This window comes from Rattus rattus, chromosome 13 (assembly GCF_011064425.1).
Source record: "Rattus rattus isolate New Zealand chromosome 13, Rrattus_CSIRO_v1, whole genome shotgun sequence".
NCBI classification, from domain to species: domain Eukaryota; kingdom Metazoa; phylum Chordata; class Mammalia; order Rodentia; family Muridae; genus Rattus; species Rattus rattus.
The window spans coordinates 63333751-63348048 of record NC_046166.1 but is presented as its reverse complement, the minus strand read 5'-3'; the positions used below and the strand labels follow the sequence as shown (position 1 = coordinate 63348048).

At 50.4% G+C, this 14298-nt stretch overlaps 1 protein-coding gene across 1 annotated transcript in view; it reads left to right on the top strand.

Annotated features, from left to right (window-relative positions):
* Positions 1-14298, top strand: part of Ank1 (ankyrin 1) — a 176086-nt gene that overhangs the window by 104461 nt on the left and 57327 nt on the right. The window contains exons 3-10 of the mRNA XM_032919514.1: positions 5237-5335; positions 7478-7576; positions 8412-8510; positions 8946-9131; positions 10037-10135; positions 10636-10734; positions 11014-11112; positions 13286-13483. Coding sequence (XP_032775405.1) covers positions 5237-5335; positions 7478-7576; positions 8412-8510; positions 8946-9131; positions 10037-10135; positions 10636-10734; positions 11014-11112; positions 13286-13483 — 978 coding nt within the window. The remainder of the gene's footprint in view (positions 1-5236; positions 5336-7477; positions 7577-8411; positions 8511-8945; positions 9132-10036; positions 10136-10635; positions 10735-11013; positions 11113-13285; positions 13484-14298) is intronic.

Here is a 14298-nt window from a genome sequence, read left to right as displayed (position 1 = left end):
GCACCTAACTCCCACCTACCAAGGCACAGATGAACCAAATCTGTTTCCAGCCAGAAATGATAGATAAGTGCTTCCGTGTCCCCTGCTCTTATGCATGGCACCTGTGGCCGATTAATAATCGTTAACGTAACACACACTCAGGACGAAACGCAAACCGTGGTCAAGAGACAAAGCAGTCAACAGGAGCAGACTCAGAGAAGACCGAGATGACTGACATGTGAAAGAATTCAGTAGAGACACGAGTGGCACGCTCCAACTGACGGAGAATCTCGGCGTCCAGATGGAAAACCCAAGGAAGAGTCTAATGCAATACAGCGATAAGAAATTGTCAGACAAAGGCACGGTGAGACTGAGAACTTAAAATAGATCAGGAGAAAATATCCAAGTCAGAACAAAAGAACGCAGAAGGAAAAGAATACAGCAGAGAGGCTAAGGGCGTGCCGGGTGGTTTTTTCCGTGGATCACGGTCTACTGCAGGGGGTCTGTGGGAAGGGGATAACAAGCTAGGGTCCTTTAGGACAGCACAAACGGACAATGGGCACGAGTAGCTACTGCGCCTGGCTGAGCTGAAGCCTCTCGTCTGGAGTCTCTTGAACTCCTTTGGGCTCGTCTTCGACACTCTGCTATTTGAGAGAAGAAACATGTCATTTATCGCACTCCCAGTCCCCTCAGCAGCCTGTCTGCCGTTTGGCTTCAAGGGAAAGAGACTGTGAAGGTTGGACGAGTCGCTTCAGCTATCAAGAGGGATCCAGCAGGCTGCCTCTTACTTTTGGCAACCGCCCTCCATTTGATTTAACTGAAGGAAAAGCTTATGGTTGCTGGCTATGAAGAGGTGGTAAAATTACAGTTTATTGCTGTCCGTAGTCACAGCTAAGAATAAATAGTTCACATAATCCTGACGCCTTTCCCCTCACGCTTGAGAGTTTTCAAAAAATCTGTTCAAAGAGAAAGGAAGCGTTAAATTCAGCGTTCTTCCATGGGCCACTCCTGTGTCTCTTGTGTACACTAGCTTACACATTTAGATACTGGTGCCCAGATGTCCCACAGTTTCATCTGCTAATCATCCCCCTGCTGAGGCTGGATCCCGGAGAGGGCTTTACCTCAGGAAAGGAGAAGGGCCCACGGTGGGAAGGGTCGGAGCCATGGCTTCTGATGCATTTGTTTGCCCGTGGGTTGGGAACTTAGTGTCACGTGCAGTACCTTCGGTTTGCCGTGGTAAATGCACTTTTCACTCCAGTGTTGCACGAACTGGCTGGCTGGCTGTGAAAAATCACTTCTTAAAGAGTAGTCCGTTCCCCCTCCGTGCTACTGATTCATACACGCCTGCAGGAACATTTAGGGCATTTGTCTTGTATGTATCTGTTCCTGCATCACCCGCAGTGAGTTCTTCAAGAGAAAGTGTTTGTTTCTTAATCACCTACAGGGCACTGCCAGCTCTCTCAAAGTTTGGGAGTCGGGAGACACTCAGCAGTCTGTGGCCAAAGCAGCCGGCATCAGCACCTCTGTTTTTGCTGTCTACTAAGTCCAGAGTTCTTTGCTGGTTGGCTGTGCCTAACAGGGCTCAGGGGTAAGGACATTAAATTCAAATCACCAGAGTAAGGGATGTAATGGAAGCTTACAAAGACCGAGCGAGGGATGGGGAAATGGGCCAGCAGCCAACACATTTGGTATCCAAGCATGAGGACCCGAGTTCCGATCATCAGAATCCACACAGATGCTCCCCTAGCACGGTGGCCTTTTAGCAGTTCCAGCCTCAGTCTCAAAAGGCAGAGATAAGGGATGTCCCCCAGCAAGCTGCCTATGAGCCTAGGGATATCTATGAGCTCTGGATTTGAATGAGAGACTCTGCCTCAAAAAATAAGATTGAAGAATGATTGAGGAAAGTTCCTGACGTTAACCTCAGGCCTACACAGACACACACAGACACACAGACACACACAGACACACAGACACACACACACACAGACACACACACACACACACACACACACACAGACACACACACACACACAGACACACAGACACACGGACAAACTCATAAAGGAGAAAAGGATGGAGGGAACAGAATCTGGAACGGAGGGTGAGACACTCTGGGATGCACACCCACGCAGACCCTCTTGGAGGAAAAGCCACTGCTTTGGCCGGGAGTGAGCTTCCAGAAGGTTTGGAAACCAGGGAGGAAACAAGGAGACTCTGGAAGACCAGGATAGTAAGTAGAACCACAGAGATCAGTTGCGGAGGCCACAGAGGATGACTGTTGGGACTATAGTCAAAAGTAAACTATGCTTTTATGTATCTAATCAAACAGAAGCGAGTTAGCCCCTGAGGGGAGGGCGCTCAAGACCAGGCTGGTTTTCACGTGCTAATTTAACCACTCTGGTCTTGGTTTCCTAAGCTGGGAATGAAAGAGTCACAGAGCCTCTAACACACCTTGCCTCCAGCTCTCTTGGTCAGAAATCCAGCACCGCCATGGATTAGGGTCCTCGCCCTGCAGAACGGGAGAGCTCCCAGAGTGTCATTCTGTGTTAGATGTCCCCCCAAGGTTCATCAGCACTGCAGCTCCCAGGCTCGCAGGACAGTGTAGGTGGCAGTGCCACCAAGCCGAGCGCTAAACGAGCCACATCCCTGCTGGCACGGTTCCAGAACCATCTCCTGTGGTAAGCAGGGTGTAGCCACAACCATAACCCCACCACCAGACCCCAGGAGCTTGGAGCCTTCCAGAGTGGGGTTGGGAGACCTCTGTCTAAAGATCTTTGAGAGGACAAGCCCTTCGACAGTCCTATCCCACACAGAGAATCGGCCGAAGCAAGAGCTGCGGCCTCCCAAGCACCCTCACTTGCCAGGTGGTTCTGCAGTTAATTTACGCTCTACACACTGAATACAGACTGTGGGTTTGTGTGGGCCTGGTGTCCGTTACCCCTTCCCCTAACTGTTGCCTGCCTGCCTGAGGCCCTTCTCTCCGGTCACCAGTACTAGCTGTAGCCATTCTTTGATCTGATAATTCGACTCACAGGGTGGGATGAAGAAGCCACATTGCGAGCTTTGGGCCCTGCACTTTGGGCCCCGCGCTAAGTCTTGTGCACAGCCTGCAAGAGAAAGACATGGATGGCCAGAATCATGTTTCCATTAGAAAACTCTTAATAAAGTAACCTTCCCATTAACCCCACTCATCAGTACATGAGTGTCTTAGTTAGGGTTTTACTGCTGTAAAGAATAACCAAGGCAACTCTTATAAGGACATTTAATTGGGGCTGACTTACAGGTTCAGAGGTTCAGTCCATTTATCATCAAGGTGGGAGCATGGCAGCATCCAGGCAGGCATGGTGCAGGAGGGGCTAAGGGTTCTACATCTTTATCTGAAGGCTGCTAGAAGACTGGCTTCCAGGCAGCTAGGACAAGGGTTTTAAAGCCCATGACCACAGTGACACACTTACTCTAACAAGGCCACACCCACTCCAACAAGGCCACGCCTACTTCAACATGACCACGCCCACTCCAAGAAGGCCACACCTACTCCAACAGGGCCACACCTCTTCATAGTGCCACTCCCTGGGCCAAGTGTATGCAAACCATCACAATGGGCATGCAGAGGCACAATGCACACACACACACACACACACACACACACACACACACACACACACACACACACACCTGGTAAGGAATGTCACAACCCTACAAGGACTTGGCCAGCTGTACTCACTGGCTGCTTATAGGCTAAGCAGGCCTGATCTAAATAGGACATAGGACATCGGATACAGCAGCCTTCCTGTGTCCCCTGCCCCTCTTGTGCAATCCCTGAAGACTCCTTCCTGGGGTCACTGACCCCAATGGGAAGCTAAACATATGCTGTGACCCAAGAAAGGAGTGGGGATTTCTGGAGTCCAGGGTACAGGGACTCTCCGGAGAAGTGAGTCACATCACAGGCAGAAGTCAAGCCTTATCCTGACGGGCAGGAGCCTGCTTTACGGAGCCTCCTCAGCCATGGACACTGAAATTCCTGCCCTCATGTTGGCAGTATCACTTGTGACATTAGGTGGTACTTTTTTAAAAAATATTATTTGGGGGAAGGGACCCATGCATTCCATGAGCCTATGTGGAGGTTAGAGGACAGCATTAAGGAGTCAGTTGTCCCCTTCCATCTGATGACTCAAACAGAGGTCATCATGTGTGATGACAAACGCCTTTACCCACCAGGCTTCCTCACCTGCCCACAATGAACAGGTTTTACCATCAGATCTTGCCAGGAAGTTTCAGAGCCTTTAAGTACACAGGTCAGAGAACAGGAAGCAGGAAGTAAGGACTGAGCAATACATCCTGAGCCCAGCTGCTTTGCGGGGGGCACAGTAGCAGCCTAAGACTGACAAGAGCTTCTCACAGCTTGGTGAGAGCCCTTATGGTTGGGCGTGGTGGCCCCTTTGGTGGCACCTGTACAGTGCTAGTGTTTTAGCACTGTTGTTGTTGTTGTTGTTTTTTTAATTGAGGAAACCATGAAGTGGAGTGGGGTACATAGTCCTCAGACGGTCTGTTTTGAAACATTTTGATAAGATGGTCCCCACAGATTTTGGGTGTGTATTGGTGTGGCGTCTCTACTCTTCCTAGTTCCTGCATGAAAGCTCGCCAGGGCTGGAGCCATGCCCATCATCTCAATCAAGGGGAATTCCTGTCAATCAAGTGGTCAGCTTTCTGCAACTCTGACAAAATACCTGGGAAAAATCAAGTTAATAAAACAAATAGGTTAATTTGGGCTCAGGATCTCAGTCCAAGTCCAGTTGGTCTCATTGTTCTGGGGCCTTTGGAGACCCGGCACATCTTGGGATGAGCTTGTGGTGGAAGAGGCTGCTGGGCTCTGGCAGCTGGGAAGGAAAACTAGAACCAGAACTGTCTCTTTAAGCCTTTATGTCTGTGCACGTGAACATTTCCAAACCCCAGGGAAGCCTAAAAACTGACTAGGATCAAAATCTCAAGGTCCTGAGAGAGTGTCCCTGTCCTTGATTCATGTCTAGAGTGTGACAGTTTTATTGTCTTTGTTCCCTGATGTTTTGACCTTGGGATGCCTTCCTAGCTTCTGGTCAGTAGGTGGCTCTCTCCACGTCAGCTCTACCCACCTGGTGTCCCTCTGTTTCTGCTTTCCCCTGCTCCAGACCTTACCCAGTCCTTAGGATGGCGGAGTGGGTAGTCTCACTAACAGAAACCTCACCATCTCTCTCTCTCCTCCTCCTCCTCCTCCTCTCAGAACGGGTTGAATGGCTTGCATCTGGCCTCCAAAGAAGGCCATGTGAAGATGGTGGTTGAACTTCTGCACAAAGAGATCATTCTAGAAACAACAACCAAGGTAAGGACTTAGCCTTGAAAATTCAAGTCTGTGGGCCTTTGTATCTCTTCTCAAACTGCAGCGTGGAAACCAGCCTAAACGTGGTCCTGGGTTGCCAGGATGCTGCTCATCACATCCTGTCTGTGGTCCCCGGTGCCACCTAAGAACACAGGGCCCTGTCCTCAGAAACCATCAGCAGGCTTGTATTCTGTCCTCCTCACGGGGCTCTGAAACCATGACCCCATTATGGTGGCCCCTTGCTGCCTCATACAGGGACCTGGAGTTCTCCAAGCTCCAGAGTTGAGCCTCATGCTTCCAGCTCTGTGACCTCAGGCAAGTCACTTGGTCACTGGAAGGTCTCTGTGGTCTCACGTGGAAACAGGGACTTTATCACAAATCTGCAGGGTTGGTGTGAAAATTAACCAAGCTGTGCATATAAAGTACCCGGTGTAAGAATCAGGTAGCAAAGAGTCACGTGACCACATTGTCACTGAAGAAAGTCCGGTCCTTCTCTAGCAAATCTTGGTCACCCGTAAATCTATTTTCTCCCTGAAGTAGTGCTCCCTTTTATCAGGAACTGTTCTGCATGGAAGCATCAATTCACATAGATTGCAAAACTACGATATTTGCATTACTGGGGCACTTTCTAGTGAACCGCTGTTTTCCATGCATGGTAAGCACACAGTCTACAACTGACCTATGCACAGCCCCCCAAAATGAGCTTTACTTCTCATTTTCTCATGTACGGTCAGCTTGTGTATCAAAATTACCTCCTCTCACCGTCTCGTGCTGGCCCCTCTCTTCCCAGCTCCCCACATTGCCGTCTCTCTGCCTGAGTTGCTGTAACCTCTCATTTCCTGCCTGATGCTTGTTAAACGGGGTCCCGAGCACAGCCTCGACCTTAGAGCTCTCTGCAGCAAACATTTGCCACCTCTCAGGCAGAATATGCTGCTGCACGGTACAGAGAGAACAGATATAATTTGTATGATGTGAACTTCCAAAATATTATGAAGGTAGACTCCTCTCTCAAGTTAAGATTCCCTAATTTTCGTGTCATTTTCTGCTCACACATCGGTGCAGGGAGCTTGCCTTTGCTTCCAGACACTTGACAGAAATCGACGGTCTCATCTGCTCTTCCCAGGGACCAAGGGGTAATTACTGACCTCTAACACTCCTGGCCACGAACCTGCAGCACGTCTTCTCTGGCGTTTCCCCAGAGCTGAAGACATGGCACACTTTCCAAATCCTCCCCTTATTTCGTGGCGAAGACTTACTTGGCAGATCATATTTATAGACATTTATAAGCCAACGAAGCTTTAGAATGCCGTGGAGGAGCACGGGGGTTGAAAAGGTGAACCTCGGAGCTCAGGCTAGAGCAGACTCCTGATAGGTTGTGAAATCGTCATTGGTCTCCGAGGCTTAGGAAAGATTGGAAATAAAGACCAAGCAAGAGACCAAAGCCTGACCCGGTTCCTTAGCTGGGTTCATGGAACTAGAGCCTAGCTCCAGGGTGGTTAAGTAGACCCCTCAGATCACCCCACAAATTCACACAGCGCCATCCCAACCCTCCTCTTCCCATGGGTGTCGTGGCTTCTTAAATATGGAGAAATTGAGCGTTTGTAAATAAAAATGGAATTAAATCATGTCTCCTGCTTCTTCACGAATACTGAGGACCACACCACTGTCCTGTGATTCCCCCACAGGTCCATGGGGCCTTCATGAGGCTCACTGTTGGTGTATGTCTGTCTGTCTGTCTGTGTTTGTGGGTATATTTTTGTTGTTTGTGTATGTGTGTGTATGTATGTGTGTGTATGTATGTATGTATGTATGTATGTATGTATGTATGTATGTGTATTTTGTGTCAGTGTGTTGTGTGAGTGTGTCTGGGTGTTTGTGTGTGTGTGTGTGTGTGTGTGTGTGTGTGTGTGTGTGTTTGTGTGTGTGTGTGTGTGTGTGTGTGTGTGTGTGTGTGTGTGTGTTGTCAGAGAAGGGGAACACTGTTCCCTGTGCTGTTACTACTCTTTCATGACCAGTGACTGACTGGGTGTAGATAGAGATGTTTCTGCTTTCAGCCTTCCCAGCTAACACCTTCCTTGTCCTACCTGTGACAACCCCTTGATGGGGCTGAGGGAAACTCCTCTGTTCCTTGCCTCTGTGTTTCAGAAGGGGAACACTGCTCTGCATATCGCTGCCCTTGCTGGTCAGGACGAGGTGGTCCGGGAGCTGGTCAACTATGGAGCCAACGTCAACGCCCAGTCCCAGGTAATGGCTTCCTGGTGCCTAGTATAGAGAAAGTCTTTCTTCACTTACACAGTTCTTTTCTGACACATTGGCTACTGCATACTTCAACACACACACACACACACACACACACACACACACACACACACACACACAGAGAGAGAGAGAGAGAGAGAGAGAGAGAGAGAGAGAGAGAGAGAGAGAGCATAGCTAGGACTAGATTTATCACTACCATCTCTCCAAGCAGTAATGCAGAAAATTAATTCATTAATTAATGCATTAATTTTCCAAAGCTTGACCACCATCCTTAGCTTGGTGAGTTGGTCATGGTGGACTCCATCTTGGTTAAATCGACCAGAAAGACCACATAGTATATATGAGTCCTGTGGGTAGGGCTGACACGGCTTGGTTGGTTAGTGTGAAAAGACGTAAAAGTGGAGAGGCGGGGCTGGAGGGATGGCTCAGCGATTAAGAGCATGTGCCGCCCACAGATCCCAGGTTCAGTTCCCAGCACCCACATCAGCTGGCTCACAACCATCTGTAACTCCAGCTTCGGGGGATCTGACACCTTTGGCCTCTCTACTCATGTGCACACACCGACACAGCACATACATATACACAATTAAAAACAAAATCACTTTTTAAGTAGAGGAGGGCTGTGAGCTAGGGACTCACTCAGAAGGTGAGGGGGAAACCCTTCTATGGAATCGTCTCCCCATCTTGGCCTTTGGTAATGATTTTCCAGAGACAAAGCAAGGGTATGAGGAGGCAGCCACGCCCCCTCCACGTGAGAGGGTTTGCACCTGTCTTTTACATCTGTTCCACTGTTTTAATGGCTTCTTGTCTGGTTTTACAGAAAGGCTTCACTCCCCTGTACATGGCTGCTCAAGAGAATCACTTGGAGGTGGTGAAGTTTCTACTGGAGAATGGAGCCAATCAGAATGTAGCCACAGAGGTAAGTCCTTTTGCGCTGTGATGGAAGCGTCATAGGTACATGGAATAGCTGATGGCACACAGTCAGACTGCAAAGAGATGATGTAAATTCAGCACACAGTCAGACTCCAGACCAATGATGTGCACTCAGACCTCCTTAGCACACAAATCAAACAGCAAACACCTGATACACACGGTCAGACACCATCATAGCACATAGCAGGCTGCAAACACCGCACGCACAGTCAGACCGTCATAGCACTCAGGAAGACTTCAAGCTTACGGTAAGCATAAGTGGACTAGGAGGAAACGCAGTGTAAGAAAGAAGAACGCAGATACAGTGGGAGCACGGACCAAGAAAGTCAGGCAAAGGAAAGTTTCATGGAGGAGGTGGCACTTGAGGGAGCTTGGAGGGTGCAAAGGCCTTTGGAACCCATCTTTGCTCTCCCCTGACCAGGATGGCTTCACTCCACTGGCCGTGGCTCTGCAGCAGGGCCATGAGAATGTGGTGGCTCACCTCATCAACTATGGAACGAAAGGAAAAGTGCGCCTCCCTGCCCTGCACATCGCGGCCCGCAACGATGACACACGGACAGCCGCAGTCCTTCTGCAGAACGACCCCAACCCAGATGTGCTTTCCAAGGTAAGGGAAGCCAGGGTGTCGGCCAGGGGAAGTAGACTGGTGCACTGGAAGACCATGGACTAAGGGCATCTTGAGGTCCAGCCGTGCCTTCAATGTCCAGACCTTAACGGGCAGCCTTAAATCCCTGGAGAAGGCCGAGATCGTGCTGGGATTCTCAGGTTCCCACTACCTGAGGCACTCAGGACCAGCGCCCTGAGGTCAGGGTGGGCCTCCTTCCAGAATGAAACTGTACCTAGGAGGGGACTCTGACTGTCACCCTCTTCTTTCCCTGCTGATCTTGCTGGACAAGTTACTCATCCTCCGAGTTGTGGAAGAGCAGGAAGACAGAACGGGGGGAGGGGGTTTCCTGGAAATGTGGGTGGCTATTTTAAGTGTTACCAACCACCGCTTATTCAACTAGGCCATTGGCTGTCCCTCAATCAGCTAGATTGCTCAACTCGTTCACCGCCCCCTCCCTCCACCTATTCTACCACACCCCGGTCCCTGGGGGGTGGGGGTGGGGGTTGGATGTGGTCTAAAGGTATGGAGCAGGAAGACGGTGCTGGACCCTCTGGCCAGCTACCTGAGGTACAGACCCTGTTAGGGGGCTGGTGGTCAGGGACTCCATAACCCTTGTCACTGATGACTCAAATCTCTTCATGAGAGGTGATTCCATTTATAGTTCACTTTGGCCATGAGGCAAAGCTACTGGAAACTACCCTGAGGTGGCACACTGCTGCCAAGCCTTTGGATACAGCTTGCCATGAGGGCATCTCCTGACCCCTTCTAGAGATTTTTGCCACTGGTCAAAGCCTGAATTGTGTGCCGGGTCCCGTGTCCTTGTTAATGTGTTTAGAAACCCCGGGCTGGTTCTGGGACAGAGATGCTGGTGTGTGACGGGTGTCTCTCCCCTTCTGTTGTGCTAGACGGGATTCACACCCCTCCACATCGCAGCACACTACGAGAACCTCAACGTGGCCCAGCTGCTCCTCAACCGGGGAGCCAGCGTCAACTTCACACCTCAGGTAACCTCGCTGTCCAGAGTCCAGGGCGTCTAGAATCAGGGCGCCCTAATCTCTCTCACACACACTCCCTCCAGCATCTCGGAGTCCACCACCTGTACCTCAGAGACTCAGAGGGGCCAGAGCTCCCGTGGCTATTACCACCTCCTGCTAGGAAATTCCTGGTTATCTGTCTCTCAGTTTTCACCAGCTTTGTCTGGAGAACGTTCAAAGCTCCATGCCTTCTCTTCAGGGGAACACAGGCAGCAGGAGGTGATGGCAAACGACTGGCTTCCTTCCCACCTGCTATGTTGCTCTGGGGGGATGTGGGCTTGGTCAGCTGCTACGATTAACCACTGAACCATTCACACAGGTCCCAACCCTCCCTTAGATGAGACATCCTCCCCTAGTTAAAGTGGCTGCTTGTCCTGCAGCTGTCAGGATGGGGCAGGAGCTAGGGAGTCACTGGTGTGCACATTTCCAAAGAAGCACTGGTTCCGACCCTCGCCCATTTCTTTCTCCAGAATGGTATTACTCCACTGCACATCGCCTCCCGCAGGGGAAATGTGATCATGGTGAGACTCCTGCTGGACCGAGGGGCTCAGATAGAAACGAGGACCAAGGTGGGTGCCAGCAGCCTTCGGGGCCAGGACAGGGGGTAAGGTCTGCCCTTGAGTCTCACCAGGCGATAGGCTCACAATGAGCAATGTGGCCCCTGCCTCACTGAGCGAGCGGTCTGCCGCTGGGCACAGCAGAAGGCAGTCAGAACCGAGCTAACGCCAAGCTGGCCTGAAGGCAGTCTCAGACCTTCCACATCTGGGGATGATATGACAGATGGACTTGTGCCCCACAGCCATCGATGGCTGCCTTCTGAGCCTTCTGGTTTTCACTGTCTTATAAAGGACGAACTGACACCACTCCACTGTGCAGCTCGGAATGGACACGTGAGAATCTCAGAGATCCTCCTGGACCACGGGGCACCCATCCAAGCCAAAACCAAGGTGTGTGTTCCTTCTCGGGTATGCCGTCTTGCAGGCTGTATCCCAAGTCAGCTGGACTTTTTTCTTTGCTGCGGCTTAAGGAAGTAAGAGTTTTAGGGATCGTGGTTTTAGGGATCACAGTTTCGGGGATCACGGACCCTCATGGAGATGCAGTCATGGCGGCAAGAGTGTTCGGTTGCATCCCAACTACAGCAGGAAAGAGAGGAAAATGAATCCTGGTGCTCAGCTGGCCTTTCCCCTTTTATTCAGTCCGGGGTCCCAGTGGATGATGTCACCCACATCTGAGGGGTCCTCTCATTAACCTTCTCTGGAAAACACCCTCACAAACACATCTGTATATTTCTGGGCAGAGTCCAAGTCCAGATGAGTTGACAATAATGGGGATTAACCATGACAGCTCTGCCCTCCGTCAGCCCGACACCTAACACATCACTCTCAGTGATGGTAACCTTCGGTCTCTGCTCCTAAAGCCCCGTTTCCACCTGACAATGCAGAACACACCCAGTCTGTCTCTAGACAGCCTCATAGTCTTTAATAGCCCAACACCATATAGAGTGCGGAGTTCTGGGCTGGAGAGATGGCTCAGGAACTAGGAGAGCTTTTTGCTCTCCAAGGGAACCTAAGTTCAGCTCCCAGCACCCATATCAGACATCTCACGACTGTCTATAAGTAACACACACACACACACACACACACACACACACACACACACACACACACACTCATTCTCCTTAGTATTCTGGTCTTCCAAACTCTCACGCACATGGTCGGCTAAGCCCTAATCATAGCATCCTGGGGCTTCTTTAGCCTGAAGCTCCAACACCTACTACATTTCTCTTGCAAACCAGTTCCAAGGGCCTGGGAATTTCTGTGTCAGGTTTATCACAGAAAATGCGTGCTTCCTGGTAGAACTTTTTTTCTGTGCTAGTTACATTCCTTGTTGCTAGGATAAAATACACGACAAGTTCAGAACGGGAGAGTTTGGATGGACTCACAGTTCAGATTGTAAGCCCATCATGACAGCAGGCACACGAGGGAGCAGGTCACACTAACTCCAGTCAGGAAACAGAGAGGCGACTGCAGGTGCTCAGCTCTTCCCCCATTGTAGTGAGTCCTGGACGTTCAGCCCATGGGACGGTTCCCCTCCATATTTGAGGTGGGTCTTCACTTCTCACTTAAACCTTTCTAGAAACACCTTCAAATACACTGGAGGTGTTTCCATAGTGATTGTAAGTCCAGACACATTGACAATGGATAGGAATCACCACACAGACCCAGGATCAGTCACTTCTGTAAACTCAGAGATGTTGATTCTAACTGCGATGGTCCCTGTGAGATCCGCCCCAGGACCCGCCATTCTGGAGGTAAGACTTCATGTCTGAGCTTATCTAGATTCACAGTCAGAAAACTTCTTATCTAAATTAATCTCAGGTAGGCAAGTATGTTTTGGCGTTCTAGACAATTCTGTGGCTGTAATTAAACTCTCTGCCAATGGGGCAGAGAAATGTCCACGGACAATATGCAAACAAGTAGCTGTGTCCCGATAAAACTTTATCTATGGGCTAGAGAGATGGCTGTGTGGTTAAGTACACTTTCTGTTCTTGCATAGGCCTGAGATCAGTCTCCACATCGGCGGCTCACAACCTCCTGTAACTACAGCTTCAGAGTCCAATACCCTCTTCTGGCCTCTGTAGATACCAGCATGCTTTTGTGTACACACACACACACACACACACACACACACACACACACACACACACACGCACGCACGCACATGCACACACACGCACACACAAAATTAAGGAAATCTAGATTCCACAGAAAGGGCTCATCTCTAGATTCTAATGTGTGGACACAAGTCCTCAAGGAAAAACAAAAGCAGTTGGTCACACCGAGCTTTCTCTGTCCCCTCCAGATTGGGCTGCATTAAGGCAGTAAGTCTAAAACAACAAACCAGGCCCATTTACAAGCACGGACATGTTTCTGTTAGGGACAAAGGAGAGGCTAACTCTTAGAGCTGAAGAAGATAGCTGAGTGGTTAGAAGCACTTACTGTTTGGGATCTACAGGGAAGAACTGTGTAGACAAGAAGGAGGATGTGGTGTTGTCATCACTGCGTTCAATCAGACCCTGTCCCCAGAAGCTCTGTCATTGCCTTCTTCTTTCTCCTCCAGAATGGCTTGTCCCCCATCCACATGGCGGCTCAGGGAGACCACCTCGACTGTGTCCGACTTCTATTGCAATACAACGCCGAGATAGATGACATCACCTTAGATCACCTGACTCCTCTCCACGTGGCAGCCCACTGTGGCCACCACAGGGTGGCTAAGGTTCTTTTGGATAAAGGGGCCAAGCCGAACTCCAGAGCCCTGGTGAGGGGGATCTATTTGCGGGAGTGCTGCTGGGGCGAGGGAATCGGGAAGCCAGAGCTGCGTGGGTGCAGCTGGGCTCAGAACCAGCAGCAAGTGCACAGGGCATGGGGGTTTTATAGAACAATCATATCCCCCTGGGGGTGGCCTCCTGCACTTGTGACTGTAGCTTCACCAACAGGCTGAGGTCCACTTAGGGTTGCACCCAGGAGATCTGACACTGGAACTGGCGTTTATGGCACGTATGTGGATTCAGGGGCCCCAGTCAGACTCAGAGCTGAGAGACAGCAACACCTTCAAAGCAGGCTCGACCTTCAACCTGCTTTGGATTGAGAGCTAGATTGAGCTCTGTATCTCTCCTCTTTAAAAGGACTGTGGCTACAGCCCTGGAAGGCAGCATATTCAGACCTGAGGCAGAGTCCTCCTGGGGCTGTGCCCCTCTTCTTCCTTCCCAGGCCAGCGGCCACCAGGGCGATTCAGAGAGTCATAGAGTATGTGAGGAGTCTTACCTCAGACTTGGCCATTCTCAGAGGAGAACTAACTGAAGGGCAGGTCACCTCCAGAGGCAAAAGATAGATCATTCATTCCTTCAAACCTGCTTGCACTGAGCAGAGCCCAGACTCTGGGGCCACCACAGCTTCCTAAGTTTGGGGCTGTTGGTATCAGGGTTGGAATGTGCTGCCCTGTCTGTCGTAGAGTGCTTAGCGCCATCTCTGGCCTCTCCCCTCAACTCCTAGGAGCCCCACTTCCCTACCTGTGACAGCAAAGAAATGGCTACAAACCCCACCCCCCAAAAAACGAAAACTGTGCTTATTTGA